The sequence below is a fragment of the Sorex araneus genome, chromosome 4, assembly GCF_027595985.1.
Source record: "Sorex araneus isolate mSorAra2 chromosome 4, mSorAra2.pri, whole genome shotgun sequence".
Classification (NCBI taxonomy): Eukaryota; Metazoa; Chordata; class Mammalia; order Eulipotyphla; family Soricidae; genus Sorex; species Sorex araneus.
This window is the reverse complement of record NC_073305.1, coordinates 12,908,750-12,924,234: the sequence shown is the minus strand read 5'-3', so window position 1 is coordinate 12,924,234 and position 15,485 is coordinate 12,908,750. Positions and strand designations below refer to the sequence as shown.

Below are 15,485 nucleotides of genomic sequence, written 5' to 3'. Positions count from 1 at the left end.
AGGAGCTTCCCCTGAGGAGCACCAGGTAAGGCCCTAAAACAAACACAAACGAAGTTCTCCAAAAGCACAAACTGAGGGCCAGGGAACGCGCTCAGAGGGAGCACGTACCTGGCACCGAGGCATCCCCCATTCACACACACACCCCACCCACCTGGCACTGCTTGGGCCCGTGAGCTGCACTGGGTGTAGCCCTGGCGGCCCCTCGGGGCACAGGCAGCGCTGTTCACTGAGCCAGAGTGTGGAACCGTCATTCTGGCCACACAGCAGGGGCAGAAATCCCAGGTGTGGCCCATCAGTTCCCCCTGAACTTTCAGGGAAACCCAAAAATTAATTTAAAAATATAGAAACTTGGAAAATAAACACATAACATGTTTCTCCTTGTCACCTCTTTTTGAAGATATACCCTAGTTCCCATGTTCACTTAAGATGCATTGTATGAATATGTATGTCTGCAAATGATGGTGTAGCTCACAGGTCTTTATAATCCAGTACCCACATTACAAAGTCCATTATGGCAAGTATACGTCTTATAAGTAGAATTTTTGATGGAATTGGGGAGGAATCATTTCAGCAGTGCAGCATTTTTCCAAGTCATTGATGTTTCCAAGTCATTCTGATACTGACATTTCTGTGACATGTCTGAACACTCTTAGTGCTTTCTTACATGGAGACCATGGCGAAGCCTGCTGTAGAATGGGGTGTCCTGTGACTGCTTAGCTTACGGTAACCCTTTCTTAAAGTCCTTTGGAATCATGCCTTGTACCAAGACACAGAAGTGTGTCTGTTAAGGCTTCTGAGTTTGTTTTCAGGAACCAGCACTTAGAGCTGTGAGCACCAGTGAGTCACCAGGCTGGCTGAGCCCCTCCCAGTGTTTCACGTTTGCTCCACTTCTTCCAGGGAGAAACTCTGGAAATTCTGACAATGGCCACAGTGTGTCTCTTCACTGCACAGCCCCAGCTGGCTGATCAGGTGCCCCCGCTGGGCCACCTCCCCAAGGTGCTGCAGGCCATGAACCACAGGAACAACGCCATCCCCAAGAGTGCCATCCGGGTCATCCACGTGCTGTCGGAGAACGAGGTACTGTGGGGTCCACTGCATGGCTTACGGCTCAGGCTGGGCGCTCCTCTTCCTGACCCTTTAGACCCTACCTTGTGTCTTCCTGCTTGTGGACTCCATAACCGCTGGAGGGAGCCTGTTTGCTGGGAGTGGAATGTGAATTCTGCCACTACGCCGTATCCCTGGCTCCCCTAGAGCGTCCATACCCAGCAGAGCCCTTGGGCCACCGGGCTGCTCCCAGCAGTGTTTAGAGGGCCATGCATCTCCTGGGGCTCGAACCCAGGACTTCATACGTGCTGAGCATGTGCTCTTCCATTCTAGCAGTGGCCCCTCCAACAGTTCTTTGGAGTGGGGGAGGTTGTTTTTGCGTCATACCCTGAGATGGTCAGGGGTTACTCCTGGCTGTGCACTCAGGAATTACTCTTGGCAGTGCTGGAGGGGTGGGGGGGAATGCTCGGGACCCAACCCAAGATGGCCTCCTGCAAGGCAAGCACTTTACCCACAGTACTGTCTCCTCAGCCCCACAGCCCCTGTGACAGCTCTGAAACCCATTAAGTGTCATTACTGAATTTGTATTAGTAGTTTTCTTCAACTTAAACTGCTAAGTGTAGGTTTTTCATATACTTGATTATTACGCTCCTCCCTGTGCCATACCCACTGTTGCTGCTCTAACAGGCAACTTTCTCTTTCCGTGCACGTAGCTGTGTGTGCGAGCGCTGGCATCTCTGGACACCATCGGACCTCTGATGAATGGAATGAAGAAGCGGCCAGATACTGTCGGCCTAGCCTGTGAAGCAATTAACAGAATGTTTCAGAAGGAGCAGAACGAATTAGTGGCTCAGGTAAGTGATTTTCTGAACTCAGCACTGTTTCAGGAAAGTAAACCTACCAGACAGATTTTTCACTAACGGGGTGTGTGCGTGCACGACTTAGACACAGATTGACAGCCAGCGCCAACAGTCTTCCTGACTTTCAAGTGCTCTTTCAGTTTTAAAGTTCAGTATCTACTAAGCATGTATCCTAGTTTTCCTCAAAAACTGTGCCTCACTCTGTTCAGAAAGATTCATTCTGTTTTTTCATTCCTTTAAGTCAGATTTAAGACACAGGCCAAGCTTTTTATTCTTTTTTTCAAAGAGACTGCATGTAGTGAAACTAGGATGAGGGCGGGGGGCACATCAAGGAGGCAGATACTGAAAGAACAACAAACTAAGAAGAAGAAAAAAAAATAAGATGCAAACCATTGCGGTCTTTCTAAAATTTTAGTAAGTGGATCACTCTCGTCTTTAGTGGCTGCATTACCTGCCCGGCACCAGGGAGGCATCTGGCACCTTAATTTGAGTACAAGGCCCTGAATCTTTTTTATTTTTCCATCCAGTGGGTGCATTATTTTTTTCTATTGAATCACCATGGGATATAGTTACAAGCTTTCATGATTGAGTTTCAGTCATACAATGATCGAGCACCCATCCCTCCACCAGTGCGCATTTTCCACCACCAATGTCCCCAGGATCCCTCCCGTCACACCCACCACATCCAGCCCCCTGCCTCTGTGGCAGGTAACTTCCTTCTGACTCTCTCTACTTTGGGCATCATGGTAAGACCCTGAATCTTTATTTCCTGACCTTCTGTCTTTCCATCCCTGTACCTGTCCTTCAGACAGGTTAGAAGTAGGGGTACACCTTCAGGAGGTAACTGGATGCTCTTAAGTTCTGGCTTCTCACTGGCCTGAAAGGATGTGGTTTGTTGTTTTGTTTTGTTTTTTGTTTTGGAGTCAATGATGCTCAGGAGTTTCTCCTGGCTCTGCGTTCAGGAATTATTACTGGTGGTGTTCAGGGAACTATAAGGGATGCTGGCGATTGAACCCAGATTGGCTACATGCAAGGTTAGTGCCTTACCCGCTGTACTCCAGCCCCAGGATGGTAGTTTTGTTACAGGAGTATCAGGAGCTGTTACTCCCCTGGTGGCTGTCTGGCTCGGGCTTGGTTGGTTGTGGGCTCAGATGCCTCCTGTGTCCGGCCTTGTGGTTGTCATGAGAATAGCGTCTGTAAAAAAGAGGCAGCCCTGCTCAGTCAGTGTTGGTCCCTGAGTTTCAAAGCTGATGGTAAAGCAGAGTATTACTAAGAGCAGGAGTCCTTGGGCTGCTGCAAAAACGCATGGTGTTGGAGGGTACAGTGCCCCCAGCAGGTCAGCCTACACTCAGCCTGTACCTGCAGGGTGCATGTGTCAGCAGCCTGAAGGTGCCTTCAGGTTTCCTCATACCCCAAAATTGCCGCTGTGCCTCTGGCCAGACCCCAACAACTCAACACCAAGCTTCCTGGGAAATTAAACAGTCAGAAGTTAGGGATGTGAGGGCCACACCCACAAACCACCTCTGGTTCTGCTGTAGAAGCTCATTTATCTGCCTTGCTTCAGAGCCCCATAAATAAATGTCAAAAGAAAGCAAAAGCCACAATTAATCCCTAACCCACACAAGGCTGGACAGACCAGGGCAGATCGGAGGAGAGGGCGGGTCAGCCTGGTGCCCGCCCAAACAGAGCTTCCAGCAGCCTCTTGCTTCCACAATCCAAAATCACCGCCATGCCCCTGGCCAGACTCCACCATCTCAGGATAGACCTCACCAAGATACAATCTGCTGAAAATTCGGGTCTGCGGGTTTTTTGACTGAAATCTCCAGCTTTCTTGGGGTCATTAGGCTACCTCTCCCCACCTCCCTGTATTCCCAGAAGCCCTGGCTGTCACATCCACACCCCTAGTTGCCTCCCAGTTCAAAAAGCTACTCCAGCCTTAAATTCCTGATAAAAAGGCTGAACGCCCTGAACAAACATGCTGACCTCTTAGTACCTGTGTTGCAAACCATAATGCACAAAAGGAGAGAGAAAGAAGAAAAGTGCCTGCCATAGAGGCAGGCTGGGGGTTGGGGGGTGGGTGTTGGGGGATGATGAGAGGGAAACAGGGGACATCGGTGCTGGGAAATGTACACTGGTGGAGGGATGGCTGTTGGATCATTGTATGACTGAAAACTAGTCATGAACAGTTTTGTAATGGTTTATTCAATTTAAAAGTATATATATACATATATATATATACATATATATATATATATGTATTTTTTAAATGCATGGTGAGTGCAGGGAAAGAACATGTGATAAAAAAAAAAGTAAAGGTGCTTTAGACACTGTTGCCTGTTAATGTGGTTTTAGCCCAGGATGGTGGCTGAGCGCTCGGGGCCTGCACGTGACAGCTGCAGTTCTCGATTCCGTCACCACCCGACTGCACTGTGAACCCCGTCAGCCTCCATGGGTGGGTTTCCCATCAGTAACTGCCCATCTCCTGGGGTGCTGGGAGCGTCAGATACAATAATTGGTGTACAACATCTGGAACTGTTGTGGGCATGGAACAAAATCTTATTTAATAAACAGTCATCAGAGGTCCTAAAAAATGGTGTGCCTGGCATTAAGAAAGGAAAGCAGGGTGTCCTTTCCCAACCATGGTCCCGGGGGTGAACTGACTCCCTCGGTGGGAAGGCTTATGTTTCTCAGCGGAGCTGTACGCGTGCATGGTCTTCTCCTCTAGGCCCTGAACGTGGACTTGGTCCCGTACCTCCTCAAGTTGCTCGAAGGCGTTGGCCTGGAGAAGCTGGAAAGCCCATCGGCCACCAAGGCGCAGATCGTCAAAGCGCTCAAGGCCATGACGCGGAGCCTGCAGCACGGAGAGCAGGTGAGCAGCACAGAGCCGCCGCCCCCCCCCCCCCCCAGGTGCAGCTGCAGGGCAGCCCCGGGGCCAGCCTGGAAGCAGAGCTGCCCGGGAACTCGCCTCCGCTGGGCGTCTCCTCGGAGGCTTCCTGCTCTGGGTGGAGCGGAAGACACGGCCCTGTTCGCCAGCCCGAGCAGTGGTCAGCAGTGGCCAGTGATGGCCACACCCCCTCACCATCCCAGAGTGCCTTTTTCAAAGAGACAACCGTCCTGAGGACACCTTCTGGCTAATAGCGCCTACAGTCTTGCTTCCTCGTGTGTGCGTCATGCGTAAGGCGCATCACTTCCAGCCTAGTCACTCATTTAATTTTCTTACTTGGTTTCTTCTCTTTTTTTTTTTTTTTTGTTTTTGTATTTTGTATTATTCTCCTAGTTGCTTCTGAGCTCCTCTTTTGTTTAGCCCAGGCAGCCCTATCTGCCCGTTGGTCTCTCGATTTTCTCTAATGGAGGCCAACCATGTCACAGCATCAGTAGCCACACCGTCTCACTTGCAGAACATTTTCATCCCCCTAGATGGACACTCCCTGCCCACCACCATTAAGTTTCTGTGAATTCATCTGTTCTGGATACAAGCTTGTAAAATGCAAATTTAAAAATACGTGACCTTTCACCTCTGGTTTTGGTCTCTCAAAATGTGTTTATTTGTTCATTTGGGAGGTGGTGGGACTTCCCCAGGGGCCCCGGCCCCCTTCCAGCCCAGTCCCACTAGGCTGTAGGTGAGACAGTTCAGTCCTCAGGTGAGGTGACAGAGGGCCACCGGGCCTAATGGTTTGAGCACCCACCAGGGCCCACCCGGTGTGCGGGCTGGCGCCTGGCCTCTGCATGAGCGCACACTTCAGTCCTTGGCCCCTCCGCACTGGAGTGAGTACCGGTGTCTTATCACTCCTTATGGCTGAGCGAGAGTCCATTGATAGTGCTGTAGGTCAGGGAACTGAATTTTGTTTCGGAGCCACAGTTGATAATACTGTTAATAGTGAAGTTTATCCAGTGTTGCAGAAACACCCATCCCTCCCCGCCCCAGCTCCCTTCAGATGGACTCCGCTGTCAGTCCACTCCGGGGCCTGTGAACACTGGCCGTTTGTTATTCCCCTGCTGCTCTGTTCTGCTCCACCTGTGTGAGCTGATCCAGCGCCTCCTTCTGACTGGCCGCCTTCAGCGTGCTGCCTCTAGTTCCGTCCACATGGTGGCTAGTTGCGTGTTTTCATCATTTCTTACAGCTGAGTTGTATTCCACTGTGATTGTTGAATTAATTTTTGATCGTTGCAAGTTTAGAAATCTTTTATTGTTGCCAAATGTTTTGCACCACCCCTCCCCGCCCTTCAGTTCTGTGACCCACCGTTTAAAGGCATGGGACTGTGCCCTGTGTGCTTGATTAGCTACACTCCATGACATCCACACAGAGAAAACACTTTGGGATCCACTCAGAGCTTCTCCTTGTCGTTTAGTCGTGCCTAACTGTCTGTGCCACGGTTTGCTCGTCCACTCGACATGGGAGCATTTGGTTTCTGCCTCCTAATGGTTTTTTAACAGGCGTAAATTGGGCAGAAGCTTCCCTTCAGTAATTCTGCTGTTTGTATGTTGCAACTGAAACAGTTTTGCCATCATCCAGCTGGACGATTTAAAATGATGCAGAGAGGGATCACGCACTGCTGCAGTCATAACCCCTCCGCCTGCTGCCAGCCCCTGTTGGTGAAACTTGCAAACTAGCCCTGGGGAGTTTGCAAGTTTCCTTCCACCCCAAGGGGAGGACACACACACACACCCTTCCCCCCTCCCCCCCCCCCCCCCCCCGCCTTCACTACTAACCACTTCCGCTGCTGCATCTTCCCCACTTGAAGCGGGATTCGTGTGGTCCCCTGTGTATCTCACTAGCGCTTGCCACAGTACCCTCTGCTGCTGTCTCCCCAGCTAGACTCAAAGCACTTCCAAGACCAAGTCTGTCTCTCTGACCTTTGTGCCCATGGTACCTGCCACATCCAAGGTGTCAGTGACTATTTGGCCTGAAGATTAGTGTGTGAAAAATAACCTCTAAGTTAGAGTTTTCTACTTTTTAAAATTTTAATCTTTATCACAAAGAAAAGAGTTTCACTGGAGGTTTAGTTTGGGTTTTGGTTTTTGAGCCATACCTGGTGGTGCTCAGGGGTTACTCCTGGCTCTGCGTTCAGAAATTACTCTTGGCAGTACTCAGGGGACCACATGGGATGCCAGGGATTGAGCCCCGGTTGGCCGCGTGCAGGGCCAGTGCCCTCCCCACTGCTCTCTCTCCAGCCCTACTTTGCACAGTCTTTTGTTTTCATCCAATGCAACACTCACAGGCAGCACCTGTGGGAGAACTATTTCCCACTTAGTATAGGATGCCCCGATGCTTTCTGCATTCACCTACTTCCTTTTCTCAGGGGCGCTGGCCACAGTCCATTCATTTCCAACAGGTCATAACCCATACTTTGGAAGACTGCTTCAAGGTTTTAGTACGAGTTTGTGGCCTTGTCTTCCCAAACCCTTTCCTCAGGAAGACTTCACAAGCCCAGACCACACTGTCGGCTGTCACAAGGAAATATTCCATTTTGGGACCTTCCCGATTACCTCTGAGTCAGCAAAGTGTAGGTTCCAGTGACAGAACCCAGCTCCCTTAGTTCTGGTTTGGAAGCGCCTGACTCCGTCGTGGTGGAGAGGTGTTAGCTCTTATTCTGCCTTTGGATCTTGCCACAAAGGGCCCTGACTCCGGCCTTAAAAGTTCAGCTTTTCTCTGCAGTTCAGTCTTCCAGCACCCAGTTCCTTGTTGATGTTCAAAGAGTTTGCTTTCCTTCCCTAGGTGAATGAAATCCTGTCTCGTTCTTCAGTCTGGAGTGCCTTCAAAGATCAGAAACATGATTTGTTTATTTCTGACTCACAAACAGCAGGATACCTCACAGGTAAAGCACACCTGCTTAGTTACCCTACGACATAACGCCAGGCATCCCGGGAGCTTCCTTTTGCCCCGAGAGCACTGAAAACAGCATTTGGAGTATTTTGCTGTGATTCCAGCCTCCCTCGGAGGAGACCCTGGGGCGTGCTGCAGATGCCAGTCTCAGCTGGGCAGCACATGTGCAGCATGTGTGTGTGCCTGGAGCATGGCTTTGCCAGCTTGGGTCCAGTTCATGAAAGGTGCCGTGCTAGTACAAAGTACCTACCTGGAACGTACAGTTTGCACAGAACTGTCTCCTTGGGAACACCAATAGCAGTTACAAGGTAGCACCGTTTCATTTCTGTCACAGTAACAGATTGAAACTCAAAATGTGTATTTTTGTGTGTGGAATGTTTGTCATGTGAGTTTGTAGTCTTACCAAGAATTTAAGGGTTTTTCTTCTCTTGGGAGGAAATTTGTGGGTATCATAAATAAAAGAATGTTTACTGCTTGAGACCCAGGAATAACACATGCTTAAAGCTCAAGCTGTTTATCTGACACACTGATTACATAATCCTGGGATACTTGTTTTTCTGTTTGCTTCTGGCTAAGGAAGTCACGCTCTCTGTTGCGGATGAATGTAGTGTCAGGGTTAAGTGTTCAGTTTGAAATTACCCTTCTGAATGCCAGGTGGCTTTTGCTCTGTGTCCAAAATTGTAGTACAAAAAGCAAGGCCTTGGTGTTGGCCCTGTCTGCCTGGTGCTGGTGGCGTAGCATTTCTTTGCCCCAGATGACGGCGGTTTCAGGTTGGACGAGGAGGGAGTGCAGTGATGGGGCTTTTCATCACGCCGGCCCGGGGCGGCTTGCCCAGGTGTGGCCTTCCTGTCGCCCTCCTCCTCCCTGCCCCTTTCTTTCCCATTTGACATATCTGTCCTTCCATGTCCTGGATATTTTGAAAACCTAAATTTCCCAGATGGGAGAACAGGAGTTTTTTTTTCCTCCCCATATTTCCACACCAAAAGCATAAATCTTGAACGAGGTGGCAGGGGCACACACCCAGAGGTGTTCCGGGCCTCTTCCTGGAGCAGATCATGGGGCTGCACCCAGGCCGGGCACATTCGAGGCAGATGCCACCCACTCTGTCCTCTGCGACCCTTGACAGGGGTTTATCTTTGACGTAGAGGAAGGCAGACCTTGGGAACAGGCTCTGCAGCTGCTTATTAAGGTGTAATCGCACACGGAGCTCATCCCAGTAGCTCCTCCCCTCCTGGAACCAGGCGTTTGCGCGGGCTCTGAGGTTGTGCGAAGGTCGGTGTTTGCGCAGAGCACAGCTCTCAGGAAGGGTGTGCACTTTCTCTCCTGCAGGGCCTGGAGTGGCTGGCTACCTTACCGCAGGGACATCCTCCTCCGTCATGTCCAGCCTGCCGCCTCCCGTGGACCACGAGGCCGGTGACCTTGGCTTCCAGACCTGACACCTTCGTGAGAGACAGTGAATGCTGAAAGGCCAGTGCCCAGTCCACATTCCTCCAGCAGATACGTTGAAGCAAACTCTTACTGCCTTCCTCCTGGTTTCACGACAGTGTTATTCCTTTTTCTATAAATATATTTTTATTTAGGGGGAAACGTCAGTGATTCTAATAGTATCGCATTGTAAGAAAGCACTCTGTGGATCAACTTCAGTGGGTACACAAGAATTTTTTTTCTTGATGTATGTAAGCACATTTTGTTCCTTTATATCTGTTTACAAGACTGTGAATCAAAAAGACAAAACTTTCTTTCTAGTTTTTATAATGTTTTTTTGAATTAGCGTGCTGTGGGGTTGAGCTGCAATCTGCAGTAATTGAACTAAGTCACTTGTTCCTGGAAAAGGGGAATCTTCGCCTCTATCAAGTCACATGAACGCCTGCCCGCCCGTCAGACACTACTAGGCCCGGCCCGGCCCGGCCCGGCCTGGCCCGGGTCCCCAGCGCCCTCTCCTCAGTCATTAACCCGAGCGCTCACAATACACGTCCATATGTATAAACTGGCTTTACCAAGTTGAATGAAAAAGGAGCTTGTGCAAAAAAAAAAAAAAAATTAAATCTAAAAACAATGTCGAGATGTTATATAAGAGATTAGTGTAATTGTGAAATGTTCTATACATTATCAAACATAAGACTTTCTATATTGAATGTACATTATACAGATCATTCATATATGTACATAAAATTTTAAAAATAAAGGGAATCGACTGCTTTGTTAATGAGATATATGTGTTCTAAGCTTAGTTTTTCTTTGGAGACCTCATTTCTCTTTCTGATGGGCAGTGGTTCACAGATCCTGTCCCTGTTTCATCAGTCTTCCTATGGCAGCCATGTTGACATCTGAGTGCCCCCTAACTACTAGAGCACCCGGTGTGCTAAAGGAACAGCAGTTCGCTTATTCCCAGGTCAGGTTCAGTCCAGGCAGGCTGGCTAGGAATACTTCTGTGTGACTGACACATCAACGCCAGTCTTCAGAGGGTGAGAGAGAGCAGATAGTTCAAGTCATGGATCTCAGCACAAAGACTTCTAGTGTGATGGCAAACGACAGCAAAATAGAAACGTGGCAATATTCAAACATTTCTTAATAAAGAGCCACCCCAACCCCATGGGTTGACTTGGAGAGCCAGAAGCGTATGAGGACGACGACAGCGGAGACCCAGCCACTAATCAGTAACGCAAGTGTCCATGAATGTATCCTTCAGGGCTGTGGAGCAACACCCCAGGTGCGAATTTCAGTGTCTAGCTGGGCTCTGTTCTAGACAGTACTTTGTCATAAAAGATAATTTCACTAAAAGGGATTGGCATGAGATCCAGGAGATAATACAGTGTGTCTAGCCTACATCCGAGCCAAGTTCAAGTCTCGGCACCACATGGTCCCTCGAGCATCTCTGGGTGCAGCCCAGGAAGACACTGAGCATTGCTGCTGTGACCCTGGAGACCTTCCCCCCCCAACCAGTACCACCCGGGTCCCCGGCCCTGCAGGACCCAAACAGGCCCTCAAGCCCTTATGCTGAACTGACCACCTGGTTATCCGAGTGCTTGGGCCCAGGTCTGCTGAGGAGCAGCCCCCTGCCACCCTCCACCGCCCCCCAAGAAAAAGTGTAAGTGAATTTAGGAGTGCTTTAGGGAAGCTTAAATGAACATGCTTTATTGTCCTTGAAGTACTTGAGAGAAATTGTATTTACAAGAGTTAATGGTAACAACTATTGTAAATGATTTTAATCCATGGTGACTTTTGTCTGAGCAATAGCACTTGCTCTTTTTTTCTGCCAGTTTTTGAGCCACACCCAGTTTGCTCATAGCTTGCTTCTGGCTCAGTGCTCCAGGGTCACTCCTAGCGGCACTCAGGGAGTGTCTGTTCTGAAAGCTAAACACGGTAGTAAACCGCGCTTCTTGAGAACTAGCATCAGGAAAGCTTGGATGAACACGATTGATTCTGGATGTTTCCACCACGGGGGAAGCTAGAGAGACTCGGCTCCGTGGGCCCAGGTGTTTATGAGAAACCATGTCATTGCTTTAGATGTGATACCGGGTATTTGAGTGGGCATCGTAGGGCAAGTTGCGGTGTTGTCAAACTTACCAGGGAAGATGCATACATTTCCACAAATCCCCACTTAGGGAAACAACTGCAGGAGAAAGGAAAGACCCAGAGCTTTTTGTGGAAAGTCTGAGATACACAAGAAAGAAGGTTTACGTTTCCTTAAAGTATGTAGTTTATAGGGCAAAATTCTGGAGCTACTATGTGTGGGGGTTTTGTGTTCATCAGAGCCTGTAGTATCTGAAGTTTAATGTCTGCAAGGACATTCACCTCACCCCGGCCCCTGCCAAGTGTGGGAACTGCTGGTTCCCTTTATTTCAGGAAAAATTGATGAAGCTGTGCCTTGAGTCACTGTAGGAGTGAGTCATTTCTCCTCAAAAGCATGGTCATGTGGAAGCAATTCTACAACTACATAGTTGGTCACGGATTTAGCAAAGTTGCTTCCACCAGGACATAAGCTGACGCCCCATGTTGACAATATTCCACAGAACTCAAAGCAGCCCTGTCCACATCTGTACCTGGAAGAGTGGACCCTCTCTCAGCCTAGGACCACCGCCAGGGCATCAGAGCGGGCCATTTTCTCAGCCCCACAGAGCTAGACAGAGCTGGACGGTACCCACCCCCCCTCCCCGGTCTGCACGGCCTTTGAAGTCGGTCTTAGGGGAAACCTCCAGGCACCAGACAGGCAGCAGGACAGAGGCCAAGACAGGAAGAAAGAAATGCTGCAAAGATGGAAAGTTCTGGTCCATCCCCTCCGAGATCAGCACTGCAGATTGCCAGAGCACAGGCTGCCTCTTCAAAAGCCTCTTTTGGAAAAAGTGCAGTGCGACCTCAGACATCTTTTTGATGTTATTTAAATTAAAGGTAAAACAAGTAAATGGGAGATAAAATAGAGGAACCCTGGGGCAGCACAGTAGAGCAATAAACGGGGAGACGGGAGACAAACCCTAAACCCAAGAAGCTCAGCCCATGACACCCACTTTAAAAATAATATTCGGGGTGGGGCTGGAGCGATAGTACAGCGTTTGCCTTGCACGCAGCCGACCCGGGTTCGATTCCCAGCATCCCATATGGTCCCCTGAGCACCACCAGGAGTAATTCCTGAGTGCATGAGCCAGAAGCAACCCCTATGCATCACCAGATGTGAGCCAAAGAGGCAAGATAATAATAATAATAATAGGGGCTGGAGCAATAGAACAGCGGGTAGGGCATTTGCCTTGCATGCGGCCGACCCGGGTTCGATTCCCAGCATCCCATATGGTTCCCCGAGCACCGCCAGGAGTAATTCCTGAGTGCATGAGCCAGGAATAACCCCAAAAAGCCAAAGAAAATAATAATAATAATAATAGTAATAATATAATATCCAGGGCTGGAGCAACAGTAGATAGGTCATCAGGAGTTGGCGTCAACAGTCCCAGCCCACAGGACCAAGGAGACCCAGGAAGGCTCTCAAGGCCTTTTCTGTGGAGCACCTCGTTTCAACTGGTCAGGATTATTTAGGGGGAGCGTCCCGCCGCAGAGCTGAGGACGTGCAGGGTCACTCCTGCGGAGTCTCGGTCAGTGCACGCTTCCACCCTCCGTCTGGTGATCGGTGCTGCTAGAGCCCTGTAGTGCTTAGGGGGGGGCTGGGGGTGCCAGGGCCTCCCCCTGAGGTAGTGGGGACCACGTGGTATTGCTCAAACCTGGAGCCCTTGCGCTCTCCCTGGCCCCCGAGCTATTCCTTCGCCCTCGAAGGAAACAGTAATAGTTTCTGATTCTAAAGCCGAGATGGGGGTATCAGGGGGCTGGGGGCGGAGCAGGCTGGCAGCATGGCGGAGTGACACAACATGAGGGGCTGACAGGGCTGCGGCAGGCATGACCCGACTGTCCTTTCAGTAGCGCAGCCGGGGACTGGAGGTGGGGGCGAGGGTGTCCTTCACGGTCAGGCCTCAGGAGGAGGACCCCAGGGGCTGGAGAAATAGCACAGCGGGTAGGGCATTTGCCTTGCACGCGGCCGACCCGGGTTCGATTCCCAGCATCCCATATGGTCCCCTGAGCACTGCCAGGAGTAATTCCTGAGTGCAGAGCCAGGAGTAACCCTTGTGCATCGCCGGGTGTGACCCAAAAAAGCAAAAAAAAAAAAAAAAGAGGACCCCAGCCACACACCATCTCCCCGTCACCAGCCCTGGTGGGGTACAGAAGACAAAGCAGAGCCAAGTCCTGTTGTCCCAGAGCTTGTCCTAAGCACCCTCGGATGCTGGAATATTCTGGATGTTCTTCAGGATAAACACAGGATCACAATGAGAGAGGAATGAAGGAGGAGAAAATACCGCGGCGGGGCCATAAATCCTACATGCCCTTTATCTGCTCCGAATTAGGTGAGGACATTTCCCAGGATCCTGTTTATCTGGAAAATTCTAACTCACTGAGTGGTTTTATTTTTCTTTGGCATCCTGCCGTCCCCTGGGTGAACCCCTCGGGCCGGGAGTGCTGTGTAGACACAGAGCACGTTTTCAAGTGACCGTGTCTTCCTACTGCGGGTGCCGGCCCCTTCAACCTGTATGAGAGTGGCCCCTCAGCCACAGGCCAGGCCCCTTCTCAGCCAGTCTCAGCTCCCCGGAGCCGCTTCGGGCCCTGTGTCAACCTCAAGTTCTGGAGCAGGAGCCCAAGCCACATGCCCACAGCTGTTCTGGAAATAGCTCTAGAAACTTCCACACTAACAGGAAGAGTCCATCCCCCAGTGGGACAGTGACTCAGGCAAAGGGCGTCTTGAACTTGGTGTTTTGGTGCTGGGGATGGAAGCCAGGACCTCGGGCGTGTGAAGCGTGGAACAGGACCACATCCCCAGCTGGCACTGCCCCATCTTCCCTTTTCTAGCAGTCGGGGTAGAAGGAAGGAGGGAACTCTGGGCCCTGCGGGGTGGAATGGAAACAAGGCAACCCGCCATTTGCCTGGTCTCTCCAAGGATGGAAAACGGTTACCACAGAATGCTAAGTACCAGACATAACCCTTAATTCTTCATCTCCAAACACAAAGCTGCTTCCTTCTGTCACTGAAAAGACTGGCAATAAGGTCCAGCCTCCAAGACGGGGGACGTCCAGGCCGCTGAAAGTGCGTCCTGAGTTTCAGACATCCAGGGGCTGCCATGAGCCTTCATGACAGTCGCATCAAGCCCTCAGGAGGCCGGGCCCAAGTGACAGAAGGAGGACATGGCACTCCCGAGCCCAGTCCCCGTTCCCTGTCCCCATTCAAAAGAATGTTTTTAATATATAATTTATATATATAATTTTTTATAACCCACAAACCACTCCCCGTGCCATGTAATCTCATCAGGGGCCAAGATTCAGAGACTATAAAATAAAGCTCCCAGAAGAGTGATGCAGAATCTCCTGCCCCCGTGCCAGGCTGTCTTCACCAGGGCACCTCGGAGGGGGGTGGGTTGAGTTTCCCTCCCCATTCCAAGCAGAGCCCTGCCAGCCAAAACCCTCCAGAACCCAGCCACAGCCATGCTCAAGGCCACTCTCCACAGGCTCAGATGAGCCTCACCCATGAAATAACCAGCAGAGGAACCCAGGTATGGGGGACCCGTGGCTGAGATCTCCAAGCCTGCTCGGATCGGGACTGGGCTTCCTCCACCCAGATCCCCAGTTTCCCAGTAGCTTGGCAGTCACACCCACAAACTCTTTCTCCCCCCACCCCTGCCCCACCATGTAATCTCATCAACAGCCAATATCCAGAGACTATAAAACAAAGCTCCCAGAAGAGACCGATGCAGAATCTCATCTCGCACGGCAGACCCTGGCAAGCTACCCATGGCGTATTCAATATGCCAAAAACAGTAACAATAATGGGCCTCCTTCCCTGACCCTGAAGGTGACAGGGACGAATAAGACGTTACTGGTGCCCACTCAAGCAAATCGATGAGCAATGGGACGACAGTGATACATACATACATACATACATATATACATATACACATATATATAATTGCTGAAACCAATAATTTCAAGTGATGAAAATGTTTTCTAATAAAACAGTTTTTAAAGATTTTTAAAAATGCTTTCACGGCCGGAAATAGCACAGTGGGTAGGGTGCTTGCTTGCCCACGGCCAACCCCAGTTCTGTCCCCAGCAGCCCACATGGTCCCCCACAAGCCCCTCTGAGCACTGAGCCAGAAGAAAGTCCCAAGCACAGCCAGATATGTCCCCAAGGAACGAACCAAAAAATGCTTTCATTTGAAAATTTTTAAATGT

General features: G+C 50.3%; 1 protein-coding gene across 1 annotated transcript in view; it reads left to right on the top strand.

Moving 5' to 3' along the window:
- Positions 1–9,939, top strand: part of DNAJC13 (DnaJ heat shock protein family (Hsp40) member C13) — a 116,328-nt gene extending 106,389 nt beyond the window's left edge. Inside the window, exons 53-57 of the mRNA XM_055135759.1 lie at positions 898–1,077; positions 1,758–1,898; positions 4,630–4,773; positions 7,621–7,720; positions 9,058–9,939. Coding sequence (XP_054991734.1) covers positions 898–1,077; positions 1,758–1,898; positions 4,630–4,773; positions 7,621–7,720; positions 9,058–9,164 — 672 coding nt within the window. The 3' untranslated portion in view covers positions 9,165–9,939. The remainder of the gene's footprint in view (positions 1–897; positions 1,078–1,757; positions 1,899–4,629; positions 4,774–7,620; positions 7,721–9,057) is intronic.
- The last annotated feature ends 5,546 nt before the right edge of the window (positions 9,940–15,485 follow it).